The 15,149-nt window shown below is 45.5% G+C and overlaps 1 protein-coding gene across 2 annotated transcripts in view; it reads right to left on the bottom strand.

The window, feature by feature from the left end:
- Positions 1-14,902, bottom strand: part of LOC105050554 (DExH-box ATP-dependent RNA helicase DExH11) — a 52,629-nt gene extending 37,727 nt beyond the window's left edge. For both annotated transcript variants that reach the window (XM_010930630.4, XM_010930628.4), the window contains exons 1-5: positions 14,641-14,902; positions 14,090-14,347; positions 13,472-13,732; positions 13,312-13,383; positions 12,654-12,732 (exon numbers count right to left, since the gene is read on the bottom strand). In XM_010930630.4, coding sequence (XP_010928932.1) covers positions 12,654-12,732; positions 13,312-13,383; positions 13,472-13,732; positions 14,090-14,347; positions 14,641-14,775 — 805 coding nt within the window. In that variant the 5' untranslated portion in view covers positions 14,776-14,902. The remainder of the gene's footprint in view (positions 1-12,653; positions 12,733-13,311; positions 13,384-13,471; positions 13,733-14,089; positions 14,348-14,640) is intronic.
- Positions 14,903-15,149: the final 247 nt, after the last annotated feature.

The following is a 15,149-nucleotide window of genomic DNA, read 5'->3' on the forward strand; positions in this document are numbered from 1 at the left end:
ACGGGAGCCGGGCTCCTCCATCAACAGCAGAACGGCTCCGCCTGGACTCCTACTGGAGCCGGGCTCCTCCATCAACAGCAGAACGGCTCCGCCCGGACTCCTACGGGAGCCGGGCTCCTCCATCAACAGCAGAACGGCTCCGCCCGGACTCCTACGGGAGCCGGGCTCCTCCATCAACAGCAGAACGGCTCCGCCCGGACCCCTACGGGAGCCGGGCTCCTCCATCAACAGCAGAACGGCTCCGCCCGGACTCCTACGGGAGCCGGGCTCTACCATCGACAGCAGGGTGGCTCCGTCCGGATCCCTATGGGAGCCAAGCTCCGTCCTTAGTCTCCGACCTCAATATCAGCTGCTGGAGCCGGACTCCACCCACGACCTCGTCCGAAAGGGGGACTCCTCCCGGACTCCTACACAGGCCGAACTCCGACTACTGCCGAGCCATGATCAACAGATCCGTGTCCTTTGGCAGATAACAATAACGGCCATGATCCTGTTCCACTTCCTGTAGCGGATTCCACGCGGCTCCACCTCTCCCTGCGACAGGTGCTGCACGACCCCACTACCCTCTGACAGGCTGTGTCAACAGCTATGATGCTGCTCCGCTCCCTGCGGCAGGTGCTGCACAATCCCACTACTCGCTGACAACTAGCAGTAACGGACGCCACTCCACTACCTGCAACAGGCCCTATGTGGCGGGCCATGATGATGGCCACGTGTCTGCTCCATTATCTTTCGCAATCAATTCCCCTGACCATGGGCGGCCCACTACCAGGCGGTTACAAACGTCGCCATCAGTCCGTTGCCTCCCCCGCCTATAAAAGGGGGACTCAGATACGTTATTCTTTAAGCCCTTTTGCCTTATCTCAAAACTCTGCTAAACTCTCCGTTCGAGCACTCCATTCTTGTTGAGGCAGAGAACTGACTTGAGCGTCGGAGGGTCTTGCCGGAGCAACCCCACCTCCGGTTTAGACTTCCCTTGCAGATCCCGGCGGCAACCACGGCTTCCTCAACTCCAGCTTCTCCGGCGCAGGCGGATTTCTGCACCAACACCCCACTACAAAAATTGCTATCGGAGCAATCTCTCTTTAATGCTGGTGTCAGTCCGACCGATCCCAGAGGTGAGGAGATCTCCATTCCTCCTCTCGATGCCTCTTTTTGTTGCCTTTCATTGATGTTGAACCTAAGGTTTGCCATACCGTGCCGAACCGGTCGGTACATCCCATCTCGTACCGGACCGACGGAGAACCGGCACGATTCGATCGGTAAAATCGATACACCGACGATACCGAAGAATAAAGAACGGAAAGTGAGAAAGAGAGAGAGAGGGAAGGGAAGGGAGGGAGGTGGGAGCCGTCGGAGGCCGACGGTGGCCGGCTGCGGTCGTCGGAGGACTTCCGAGCCCCGTATCGTCCAATAGGACTTTCAAGAGAGCAAAAAAGAGAGAGAGCGCTCGGAGGGGGGCGGGAAACTTACCAAACAGACGGTACCTCCGTTGCGAGGCTCCCAATGGCCGGCGAGCCGACACCGACGGCCTGAGGGTGGTCGAGCGGGCGGAGCCCCTCCGCGGCTCCGCCCCCTTCTTCTTTTTTGAAACAGACGACGTCTGTTTCGATTTTTTCTTTTTTTTTGTTTTAAACTTATGAAGTTGGCAACTGGATTGCTGACTTAAGAATTTAAAAAAAAAAAAAAACAAAAATCGTGAAGCCGGCAAATCATTTGCCGCCTTCATTTAAAACCATGTTTTTAAAAAAATTCGTGCGGCACCGCGCGCGTGGACGGCGCCCTCCGACGGCCACGGCGGCCAGTCAGAGGCCGTCCGGCGGCCCCGCCGGCTCCTTTCCCTCCCTCTTTTTTTTTTCTTCCTCTTTCTCTCTCTCTATTTCTCTCAATTTCTCTCTTTTTTCTTCCGGTTCGGATCGTCAGTTCGGTACGGTATGAAACCATACCGAACCGTACCGCCGGCCAGTCGAAATGGCCGACGGTACCAGTCAGCAAACCTTGGTTGAACCTTTTTACAGCAGCGATGAAGCCCGAGGAGGTGAAGAAGTTGCGAAGGGGATCGTCGAAAAGGACGACACCTTCATTTGTCGGTGTTCAGAAGAAACCCAAAGCTTCAGATAAAGGTGATGAGGAGGCAGTTCCTTCACCTTTAACTCAAGAGGGAGTTATTTCGGTTCTCCCCCCCGAAGCCAACTTTCGAAATCTGCCATCCTCTCTGCTCCCCAACTTGGCTCTGTATTGACGGAGTTAGATTCTGTTGAAGGACCGATGCATCAGGAACAGGGTTCGGGCCCGTCAACCGTCAAAGGGGCTTTCGACTGTTGGAAGACTTCCCACCGTGCTTTTAAGAATATGCTCTTTGATGCTGGTCTGAGGAGGCCGAAAGAGAAAGTAGTACGAAGCAGCAAAGACAGATAATCTCCGCTTTAATGAAGGTGAGTTTGCTTCTATTTCTTCTTTTTCCCTCTCTTTTTTTTTTTTTACTTACTCCTTGTCTTGTGAACATAGGCAGGGCATTATGCGACGACCATTATTAATAAGATGAATGACGTCACAAAGAAACTGGCCAAAGCAGGCAAAAAATGCAAGTTAACCAAAGCTGCAGAGGCCAAAGCCAAATCTAGGACGGAAGTGGCAGAAGTTAAGGTTGTCCAGTTGAAGGACAAGTTAAAAAAAATTGAAGCTGTGTTGGCTTCGAAGAAAAAAGAGAGATTGGAAGTGCAAGCCAAGGCCATCGATGTTGAGAGGAAGACCCAGAAACAAGTTGCTGAAGCGGGATGCACAGCTGTGAAAGCCTTCTGCGCATCTACTGAATATTCGGATGAGAAGTGCGCCTTCAGTCAAGATGCCTTTAACACCAACCTGGATATTTGCTATAAGAAGGTGATGGAGCGCTATCCAGATATGAATTGGAGCTTCCTGTGACACCTAGGCGAGGAGGAAGAAGATGTCGCCAAAAAGACTTCGGTTGTCGAGGTGACCAGAGGATCCTCCAAAACTACCGCACCTCCAAAGATTGTCCTTACACCCGTTTCCACCGATGTCGTCCTGCCTTCACAAGCATTGGAGCAATCGGCCGTGGTTACATCTAGTCCACCATCAGTCGATCCTCATGTTGAGGTCAGGCACAACTAAACCTGTATTCCTTTTTCTTTTTCCTTTTGTTGGTCAATGTAAAAGTTAACTTTTGAAATTAATGAAAGGATGGGTTATACCCGTATTTTTAGACTTACCTGTGTGTGATGCTCTTCTCAGTTGATCCGATGTGACTGTTGCGACCGCATGTTCACCCAATACTGGATTAAACGTCTTCCGACAGCCTTGTCTCTGAGAATTCGAATTGAAACTCTCGAAAAAGACTTATGTCAGGCTCAGCAAGATGCCACCGAAGTCAAGGCAAAACTTCAGAAACTAGAAATGAATATCGGAGGGACGGCAATAGAGAAGAGGAGCCTGCAAAAGCATCTAGAGGTGACGAACAGAAAATACTTCTCCAAAAAATGTAAGTTGGCCACGGAGCGTGATGAGATCACAAAGTCCGTCGAGAATGCTAGTTGAAAAATGGATGCAGAAAAAACCCTTCTCAAAGAGCAACTGCAAGAAGCCCAAAATGAGATTATGAGATTGAAATGTCATCTTGCTTCATGTAAGATCGGTGATAAAACGAAGCAAGAAATTGATAAGCTCAAAGAAGAACTCTATTTGGCTAGAGGCAAGATAAGGGATCATTATCGTTCATTAGACGCAAAGAAGTCAGCAGTTAGCGACGTTCGGGGCGAACTTGTCACGACCAGGAGAATGATAGTTGACCTCTTCGAAGCTCTTTATAAGGACAGATCTGCGCTAATCGAACTCCGAATCCAGCTTATGGAAAGAACGATTGTGACTGAGCATGCTAGAGCAACCGTCAAATTATTGAAGGATCGGCTTACTTTGACACTGCATGATACAACCATCGCAATTGACGATGTATCAGCTCAGACGATGGATCTCGACTTTGAAGAATGTTGAAGCCTAATTAGGAGGCTTTTTCTGAAAGTTGACTCTCATCTTCCTGCTTCAGACCTAGGGGGAATACCGAGCACTGAAGCTCCACCTGCCAAGGATTGATTTTTCTTTTTTCTTTTTGTAGTCATCTATCTCGTAATTATCGTAAGAAATTCACTGATAAAGAATAAGATTCGAAGCTTCAGCATTGCGCAGATCCGCTATCTCACAAATTGGACTTATGGTTAGGATGAATGGTTTCCACATTTGGACAACTCGCCACGATATTCGTAAAGCAATCATTTCTTTAGGTTCGGCTTTGTGCCTTGCTGAAGTTAATGGCTTAAGGGTCCTCTTAGGTTAGCCTTCCGAAGGTCTTTTTAGATTGACCTTCGCTTCTTGACCAGTCGGGGTCTTCATAGGCGCTGGCTTTACTGAAAAGCAAGCATAACCTTTAGGGATCCTTATAGGTCAGCCCCCACTTCTCGAACTGACAAGGCTTTTACAAACATTAGCCCGTTGAAGGACGAGTTCGACCTTTTGAGGGTCCTTATAGGTTAACCCCGATTTCTCCTGGTTACTAAGGTCTTCATAAGCGCTGACCCGCTGAAGAGTGAGTTCGACCTTCAGAAGTCCTTAAAGGTTAGCTCCTACTTCTTAGTAGCAGAGGTTCCTGCTATCTGTTGGGAGGAGGATCGTCGTGATCAACACTTTGAGATAGTTCAAAGGCCTCAATCAGTTGTCGTTGGTCCATAGATCCATCCTCCAAGAGTCTAAACGTCTACTCAAGACGTATCTTGGGACTCCGCTTGCCATAATGGCCAGCGAAATTTTCCAAGGGAAATCCGACGGTTTCCTTCAGACCAATTTTCATTTGCCACACGGCGAATCAGAATGGCTTTCGAGGCACTCCGTTGACTCTGCTTTGATAAGAAGAGGATGCAGTAAATGGCGGTGATGGTTGGTGTTTCGAAACGTAACATGTGGTGGAGCTGGATTGGTCCTCGCGTGGGCACACTTACACTTAGATTTTCTATAAATTACTCTCTCTTACCACTGGTGCACCCCCAAACTCCTTCCATCTTCTCGTTCTTTCTTCTCGTCTCTTTGTGACCATGGAGCCCACTCTCTGACAGAACAAGCTGCAAAAAAGAAGGCAGAGTTCCTTCAAGGGAAGGGCTCTGCCAAGAGGACGAAAGCAACACCCAACACACCTCCTTCGAGGACTCTTGGTGAGGGCTCTTCCACCGGTGGAACGCTCCACCCAGGAACCATTGAGGAAGCCTTCACAAAAGCCCACCTTCGCTGCATCACGGAGTTCAAGGCCTCATAGGCCTTCAAGGGGGAGCTTCTCGATGCCTCCACGATCGGGTTCGTGTAGAACTTTGAGAACTGCAAGGCTCGCATCAAGCACCTGATGCTGCAATTGGACCTGCACCGCCTTCGCCCCAAGAATATCGATGAGGTTGGGGCATTTTCTTCGGACGAGCACTGAATCTTCCTTATCCTGGATCTTGGTCTTGATGTGACCAAAGAATCGTGGTTCTGAAGGAGTCCCTGTTCTTTTCCTTTTTTTTGTGTTTCAGCTTTTGTCTTTCTCTTTACTTTTTTTTTTTTGTAAGTGTTTTCATGAATGAAAAAATGGACTCTTATGCATACCTTTTTTGTGCTTTTCATTTCTTCGGGGCATTCTTCTTTTTTGTTAATTGCCTTCGTAGCATGTTAGCCGGTTAATCCTCAAAGGGAACTCATCTCATCAAAATAATATCTAAAAATGACAATGTTTTTAAGAAGAATATCATATTCATTAGGTGAGTAATAACATCACCGGTGGTACATTCGTAAATTTTTAGAGTTCCATGGCTGAGGCAGAAGTGTCCCGTTCAATTGCTTGAGGCGATAAGTTTTTGGTCAGATTACTTCGTCCACTTGATAAGGGCCTTCCCAGTTGAGACTTGGTTTTCTACGCTCCGTGGGTTGAGAGACTTCGGCTCGCCGCAGGACCAGATCTCCAGCTTTGAATTCTTTACCTCAGATATAAAAATTGTAGTACCGCGCTACCTTCTATCGATAGGCCGCCATTCGCACTCTTGCCTTCTCACAAATTTTCTCAAGCAGATCCAAATTTGCACGAAATCGTTCTGTATTGCTTGGGTCATTGTAATTTTCAACCGGTGTGAGGGGAGTCCGATCTCTACAGAGATGACAACTTCGATTCCAAAGAAAAAGTTGAAAGAAGTTTCCCCTGTCGGAGTTTTTTGAATGGTTTGATAGGTCCATAGGATATTATACAGCTCATCAACCCAAGCTCCCTTTGCTTGGCCAATCCTAGGTTTCAGCCCCTGCAGGATGGTTCTGTTGGTGACTTCAGCTTCCCCATTGGCTTGGGGACGACCCACCACGATAAAGTGCTGGGAAATACTGTGGTCTTACTGAACTCAGCAAATCTCAAACCTGTGAATTGACGACCGTTGTCTGTAATAATCACCTGAGGGAGACCGAACCTGCAAATAATAGACTTCCAAACAAAGTCTCTCACTTTGGTTTCGATAATCTTGGTAAGAGATTCAGCTTCCACCCATTTGGTAAAATAGTCAATGGCCACTAGCAAGAATTTTTTTGGCCTGATGCTAGTAGAAAAGGACCTAAGATGTCCATTCCTCATTGAGCGAACGGTCAAGAGACGGCAATCGGAGTGAGTGGCACGGATAGCTGATGCTGAATGTTAGCATTCCGTTGATATCGATCGCATCGTCTGACGAAATCACCTGCTTCATCCTACATTTTGGACCAGTAATACCCTTGTCGAAGTAGTTTGTATGCTAGACATTTGCCAGTCAAATGATTGCCGCATATTCCTTCGTGCACTTTCCGAAAAGCATATTCAGTTTTGGAAGGACGAAGACATCTTAAGAGTGGCAAAGAGAAGCAACGTTTGTAGAGTCTTCCATTATAGAAGATGTAGCGCGAGGCTTGAAATTTGATCTTCCTGACTTTTTTTGAATCTGCAGATAGCACTCCATCCCTTAAAAAATGAATAAAAGGATCCATCCAGCAAGGTTCATCATCAACTTAGAGGACTTGGGCCGAATCTTGTATATTTGACCTTTCCAGAACTTCAAAGAATGATTGTCATGGAAGGTCACCTGATACAAGGGTTGCCAACTTTGAAAGCAGATCGGCCTTTGAATTTTTGGCCCAAAATACTTGTTGAATATCGAAGTCAGGAAATTCTGATGTCAAATCCTTCACCTTCTATAGGTATTTTCTCATATTTTCCTCCCAGACTTCGAAGTCTCCTTTCACTTGTCCTGCTACCAATTGAGAATCCGTGCAAATCTTCAATTTCAACACTCCAAGTTCCTTGGCAATCCTCAGACCCACCAGAAGTGCTTCATACTCCGCTTTATTGTTCGTAGCTGGAAAGCTAAACCTCAGGGCATATTCTGCAATGAATCCTTCAAGTCCAAGCAGTAGCAATCCAACTCCTGATCCAGCGGCATTTAATGAACCATCTACATATATCACCCATGAATTTCCCAATTCCGATGACTCTGATTTTTCTACTATATCTTCTTGAATGAGTTCAGGCATCTTCGGATCATCTGGGACGGTCCATTCTATAATAAAGTCCGTCAGGATCTGAATCTTGCTGGAAGGCCGAGGTCGGAACTGAATTTCAAATTCTACGAGCTCAATGGCCCATTTCATCGGTTGCCCAGAAGTGTCGGGATGATGCAGAACGGCTTTGAGTGGCTGGTCTATCAACACTACAATTGGATGTGCATAAAAATATGGCCGAAGTCTTTTGATTGTGACAATGAGCACAAAGATCAGCTTCTCCAACTTCACGTATCTGGTCTCTGCATCATGCAAGACTACTGATGTAGTAGATCGGCCTCTCATTATCCTGCTCATGGACCAGCACCGCGCTTATTGCCACTAGAGACACCATCAGGTACAAATAAAGCTCCTCGCCGATGTTTGGCTTACTATGGAGTGGCACTGAGCTCAAATACTGCTTTAACTCTTCAAAGGCTTGCTGGCACTCACTGATCCATTGAAAATTCTTCAACTGTTTTAAAGTTTGGAAGAATGGAAGGCAGCATTCAATCGATCTCAAGACAAATCTATTCAGGGCCGCCACTCGATCGGTGAGGCGCTGAATTTCCGTTATATTTCTTAGTGGATTCATTTCTAATATAGTCCGGATCTTCTCTAGATTTACTTCTATCCTCTATCCGGACACCATGAAGCCCAAGAATTTGTCTGATGTCAGTCTAAAGGCACATTTTGTAGGATTTAGCTTCATTCTGTACTTTCTCAATATTGCAAAACTCTCTTCAAGGTCCTCAATGCAAACCCGAGAGGTCTTCTTTTGACAAGCTTGTCGTCCACATAAACCTCCATATTTTGATTAATTTCGTCTTTGAAGATCTTGTTTGCTAGGCACTGATAGGTCGTACTTGTATTTTTCAAATCAAAAGACATCACTCTGTAACAAAAAAGATCCCGGTCAGTGATAAAAATCATTTTTTCCTTATCTTCAGGAGCCATTCGGATTTGATTACACCCGAAAAAGACATTCATAAAAGTGAGGAGGTCATGGCCTGAAGTTGCATCCACCAGCTAGTCAATTGAGGGCAAGAGATAACTATCTTTTGGACATGCTTTATTTAGATCTGTAAAGTCGATGCAGACTCTCCACTTGCCATTCACCTTTTTCACGAGGATCACATTGACGATCTAGCTGGGATAGTTAGCTTCCCAAACAAAGCCTGCATCCAACAGTTTATCCACTTCTTCGGCTATCACCTTTTGCCGCTCAAGTACGAAGCTCCTCTTCTTCTGGTTAGCAGGCTTGTAACTTGGATTGACGACTAGCCGATGTATCATTACCTCCAGATCAATACCAAGCATATCGACCGATGTCCAAGCGAATACATCAGCGTGGGCCTACAAAAAGGAAATTAGTCTTTCTCTGGTTACCTGGTCGAGATTTGATCCAATCTGGATGGTATGCTCCTTGTTGCCATCTCCGAGTGGGATCGTCTCCAAATCCTCCATCAGCTTTCCTCTTTCTTCAGACAACTCATCTCGTGTGTCGAGCCCGTCAACTAGGTAGGCTTCGGATAGTCCCGATCCACGAAGTGCAATGTTGTAACACTGTCGCGTCAGGGCCTGATCTTCATGCACTTCACCCACTTCGGACTTCGTCGGAAACTTCATTTTCAGATGGTAGATGGACACGACGGCTTGCAGTGCATTGAGTCCCAAACGTCCAAGGATTGTATTGTAGGCTAAAGGTGCTCAGACTACTACGAAGTCCATCTGGATTCTAGATCATCGAAGATATCGCCCAGCTACCATGGGAGTTATTATTCCCTCGATTGATACAACATCTCCAATAAACCCCACAAGAGGGGTATCCATCCATTCTATTCGTTCTGGTGGTATGTCCATTTGAGAGAAAGCATCATAAAATAAAACATCGACAGAACTTTCATTATCAATTAAGATGCGACGTACATCATAATTTTTTATATTAAGAGTTACAACCATCACGTCATTATAAGAGAACTGAACCCCTTGGGTATCATCCTCGGTGAAGGCAAGGGACTCTTCAATCTTCGGCCTCTAAGATGATTCGACCGCTTCATCCTTCCATGAGGTCCTCCAATTTTTATATTGATTACTCCTGCAAGAGGCCAATCTCTAGAAGGCTCCCTCTGTCGCGGTTCCGGCAGGGCTGGCAATCTTCCTTGTTCCTCTTGCTGATCCTGCGACGCCGAATGAACCGGTCCAAACGATCATGCCGGATAAGTTCTTCTATTTCATCCCAAAGCTGGATGTAGTCTTCGATGTCGTGGCCATGATCGCGGTGATAAAGGCAACATTTATTGAGATTCTGCAGATCGGGGGTAGACTGCAACTTCGCCGCTCTTGGAATCTGATCCCTGATCTCCATAAGTACTTGAACTCGGACGGCATTCAGAGGGGTGTAATTGGTGAATCTTCCAGGTGGAGGCACATGTCGATCCCTTTGAGGGTTGTCCCTCCGTCGAGAGTTTCGTGGGAGCGTTCGGGCTCTTCGATGCCTGGGAGGAGAGCGGGGGTGCTGCTGGCTCCTTGGTGGAGACTCTGGCCTTTCTTCCCTCTTATCTTCAGTTGAAATCACCAGGGGCTCGCCTTCAAACGCCTCCTTTGCTCTAACGTATTTCTCCACTCGGGCCAGCATGTCGGCGAATTCTCGGGGATAGATCTTCTTCAGAGAATAGTGAAGACCATTCTTCAACAATCCGCCCTTCAAGACGGCCATCGCAATCGATTGATCTAGGTTGCGGACTTCTAGCACGATCACATTAAAATGATCGAGATAAGATCTAATGGACTCCCCTTCTCTCTACTTCACATTCATCAGGGAGTCCGATCCCTTCTGCTGTCTCCTACTGCTCATAAAATGGCCAACGAATAATCGGCTCATTTGATCGAAAGAATGAATCATCCGGAGCTTCAGGCTGGTGTACCAATAACAGACTATGCCCTTCAAGGTGGATGGGAAGGTACGGCAGAGGACGACATCGGTTGTCCTATGAATGAGCATCAGGGACTTAAAACTCTCCAAGTGGTCCACAGGATCGGTGATCCCATGGTAGCTCTCAAACTGCGGTATCTTGAAGTTCATTAGGAGTGGCTCTTGCATTATTCGATCACTGAACGACGGATTAGTACTATACCCATCATCACATGCCGATGCCCGATGATGGATCACCTCAATCCACTCATTCATCTTTCCAAGTTTTCGGTCAATATCTACATCCCTGGCAGTATAATTTTCAGAACACTGCGGGGGAGATCATCGACTAAGCGTTGAGTCTTGCCTAGAATGAGGACTCGACGATTGTCATCTTCTAGGTTCTAGACTCCGAGGTCGACTGTAATGAGTTCGTCTCCCTCGCTCAGGACTTCGAGGGAGCGAAGGTCTCGCCTGCGGTGCTGCTGCAGACTATTGTAGGAGAATTACTGAAGGTGGATCCACCATCGGTACTGCGCTGGTCGGTGGGGGTGCAACCGTAGCCGCCACTGCAGGTGTCGCTACCGGGGGTACAGCGTACAGTAAATAAAACTGTTCTGTGCTAACAGTCACCATCTATGGAGGAGGTGGTTGCTGAACTTTCGGCTGCAGCTGCGCCTGAACTTGCTGGCCTGCTGCATTCTCCACTAGCTGGGAGGCGACAGTAGTACCAGATCTCCGGATGGACGCTCTTCGCGGTGCCATAACTTGTGTTTGGTGCTCCCTCTCACAATTGAGTCAGGACCCTTCCTCTAACGCCAATCTGTTGTCCTAAAATCTGAACCATGGTCAGATAATGCTGGAGTGATGGCGTGTCTTTCCAGAAGGAAAACCTGTAAGTCCTGACCGGAGTTGACTCCAATGGGGATTCTCTGACGCTCAAGTCAGATAACAATAAAACAGAATAAAAGTGTAGAAAAGATTATGGTTGCGTACCTTGAGAGGTCTCCTGTAGATCCTTTTGTAGGTCGAAATCATGTAACCATCAAGAGAAATCATGAGATCGATTCAGGCGCAACATGGCGAGACTTCTGATCGAAATTGATGGGATGGTTACGGCACCTACCTTTCCATTCTGGAACCAACTGGAAGTCGTGGACGATTTTGAATTTTAAATTAAGGCACGGGTGAGATCCACCATGTCTCCTTAATTGAGAGTTCAATCTAATTTGATGGAAGCAGGTGCTGAGGAGAAGAAACGACCGAGTTGGATCTCATCCAACGAGATAAGGATCGATGTACGCTTACAGCCAAAGTCAGAACTCAGCACGTCCAAGTATCCTGTCATCTGCAGTCGTCTAGGAGTTAAAGGTCAGTCATTATGGAGACAGAAGTAAACCTAATGCTGAAGTTAGGAATGGCCGATCCTAAGAATTCCGCTCAGAAGGGTTCAGGGGTTAAAGATCATCATACTACCGTGTCTGTCGGCCCATACCTAGCCACTTACCCATGTCTTCGACCCAAGAAGGAAATATCCCCCGAACAGGTATCATGATTGAGAGAGAGTGGAGGGAGGGAAACAAATCCAAAGGGGAAACAGAAACTAGAGAGGAAGGGCAAACAAGCACGGCTGCCAATGGCCCGACAATGGTGAGAGGAATGAGGGAAAAAATGTGGTCATGCTCAAAGTCTTGACTCTTGAGGCCCAAAACAGAATGGACATGTCTCTTCCTCTTCCCTTAATGTTGAGAAAAAAATATTATATCTCTTACTTCTAGCAAATAATAGAGAACAACGCAATAAAATTTTCCATGGGATCCCCTTGTTGCATCATTCTATTCCCATATTTTTTTAAATCCTTTAGCACTTCTTGTCTATATACCCAAACAGACCCTTAGCGGTTTCTACTTTTCTTGATTTTCAAATCGCTGGGCCCCACCCATATCAACCAACATTAAAAGACAAAACATCACAATGGTCAAAACCTACACGAAAGTCTAAATCTCAAGCATGTTATGTATGACAACCCCAAAAAGGTAGTTCCATTCAAAACAGCATTCATATTCCCAAATAGATAACAATAGGAGGAGTTTTATTTAAATTTACATGGGGAAAAAAAACATTTTACTGTTGTTCAATAGCCAAGACTCACCATCACTTCTTGATTCTTCAATAACATTTTCTTCCCAAGCTTTCTTGAATAAATCATCAAATTGCACCGAGTATCTATTCTGCAGGAAAAGATATTCATTAGCAGTAAGAGCTAAAGACAGCATCCAAACTCTGGCATGACCATAGAAATATGGATTCAAAAAAAATGGCAATATAATGGTCTTTATAGCTGTTATAATGGTTCAGCCTGTCTCCACAATGTTTATTGTGCAATCTTCATCCTGCCTCAATATAATAATTCTTTTATTAAATTTAGTTTTCTTTTCTACCATAATGTTACACAACATTTTCATTCTTTGATATTTCAATAATAATGCTTTTATTAGTATCACATAATATATCTATAAAAATCTTATCCTGAACACAATTTACACAGCATTGCTGCATAACTTCTATAGGCTATTATAACTTTTAAGAGGGCAACATGTTAAGTCAGACATATTCTCTTGGAACTTTTCACTTCATGGTGATCCATTATAATAGTCCATTAAAAATTTGAAAGCCGTTACACACAGATGCTTGCTGAAACCATGACCATGACTCATGAGGAATCTTATAAAGATAAAAATATCAGTTGATCAAAAATCAGATGATGTTATATTATTTAATATTTTTTAGTTTGTCAAGAATCAACTAACCAGGTTTTCCTCTGTTGCAATCTGGGCTGCAGATAATTGCTCATTGGTATATTTCCAATGGTAAGGAAATTCCTTTAAGAAAGTAAAGAAATTATTATGTCAGTTGCAAGTAACTAGAAATAAAGATCAGGGCATAACTGAATTAACTTGTTTAGTTTACCTTAAGACAACCTAATTCCAACCCTTTTTTGAAACTAGGAGGAACAGCTTGAGCCACACCACCATTGATAACTTCACGTACCCATTCACCATTGCAAGCACCCTCGGGAAGGGCCCTCTCCAATGCCTGAGAATCATCAAGACCTCCCGGGCGGAACGGGCGATTGTTCATACTGCCTCTGACAAAATCCTTTGCTGGTCCAGGCATGCGTCCCAAGGTTCCGGAATCCTGGGGTCCTCCAATCAGCTCTGTCACATCTATCTGGAATGGAAAACATAATCTCCATTAAATTCAGTGAATGTGGTAAAATCAAGCAGGCATGTCATTTCCCATCAAGGAAAGAAAAGTTCAGATGATCTAACAAAGATCGCAGCTGCAAACCACACGAGCAACATAGTTTTATAATCAATCAGGCAACAAATGGATTATAGGCTCAAATACCACATTAGTTAAACTGAAGTTAATATTATTTATACGTTGGCTCTACAATGTCATAAAAATTGATGTTATTCAAAAATAGAAAAATGTTAGACATAGCATTATACCATGTCTCACCTAAAAAGAATTTCCAACTTTAAACGAAAGAAAAACATGGAGATTATTAGCATGACTACATACCTGCACTGAGCTCGGATCCCATAACCCCGTAGAGCCTGTTTTCTTGGACCGCCTAAAGGGCAATTCCCACGAGGGCGCTACAACAGAACGAGGAGCCGAAGGCTCCAGGTGAACCTTCGCGCTATCAAACCAATCGAATACCCATTGCCTTCCGGAATTTTCCACCGAGAACTCATGTGGATCCAATTCCGGCAGAAGGTACTTCTCTTCTAGAATATCTTTCAAACTTTCTGATGTTTCTGCCGGGAATGCTGGCGGCTGCAACCAAAAGAAAAAACAAAGTTCGATAAATGAAACAACAAGTACGCAATTCGAGAATTGCAAGGAAAACCTTTTTTTGTTTCTTTTGTTAGAGCTGAAATTTGTTTCTTGACCAATCCGGTAGTTCACCACTGTTTTTCCAAATGAAAAGAGAAGAGAGAGAAGAAAAGAAGCTAAACAAAAAGAAGCGTTTCGGAGAGTGTTTTAATGGATGAATAAGAGAAGAAATTGGTACAAGGTTTGCGAATATATTGCGGCGGGGGGTGTGGAAGAGAGGAAAGAAAATTTACGAGGATGAAGTCGGGGAGAGATCGCAGGGGGTTGGAGCTCTCGACGGGTGGGAGAGGTTCGAGTCTGAGGTGTCCGCTGTGACCAGAGAACCCAATTCTGAAGGCGACCTCGTTGGCCGCCGTGATCCGATCCATTGGAGACGGAGACGAGGGAGCTTCTTCGCTCCGTCGACCCTTATTGAACCTTGCCCTATCTTGGCGGCATCTTTTTTTCAGAAGTGGAAACTGGAAAGGTTTCTTGACAAAAAGAGGCTCTCCCTCCCCTCGAAAGGAAATCACTAGACTTTGCCCGAACAGTTAGACCATGGCTCGGTCGGCTCGACCATGGCTCCGGTCTATTTACTGAAATTCTAGCACCAGGGTTGGATTTTAGCTTCGGTCGGGCACACGTGCTCAAACAGCACGTCTGCTCGGTTTGGATCGGATGATGGGTGAATAATTTATTAATTTTAAAAAATAATAATTATATATAATAATTTTTAAAATTATAAATTATAATCTATCAATAT

Source organism: Elaeis guineensis, chromosome 10 (assembly GCF_000442705.2).
Source record: "Elaeis guineensis isolate ETL-2024a chromosome 10, EG11, whole genome shotgun sequence".
Taxonomy (NCBI): domain Eukaryota; kingdom Viridiplantae; phylum Streptophyta; class Magnoliopsida; order Arecales; family Arecaceae; genus Elaeis; species Elaeis guineensis.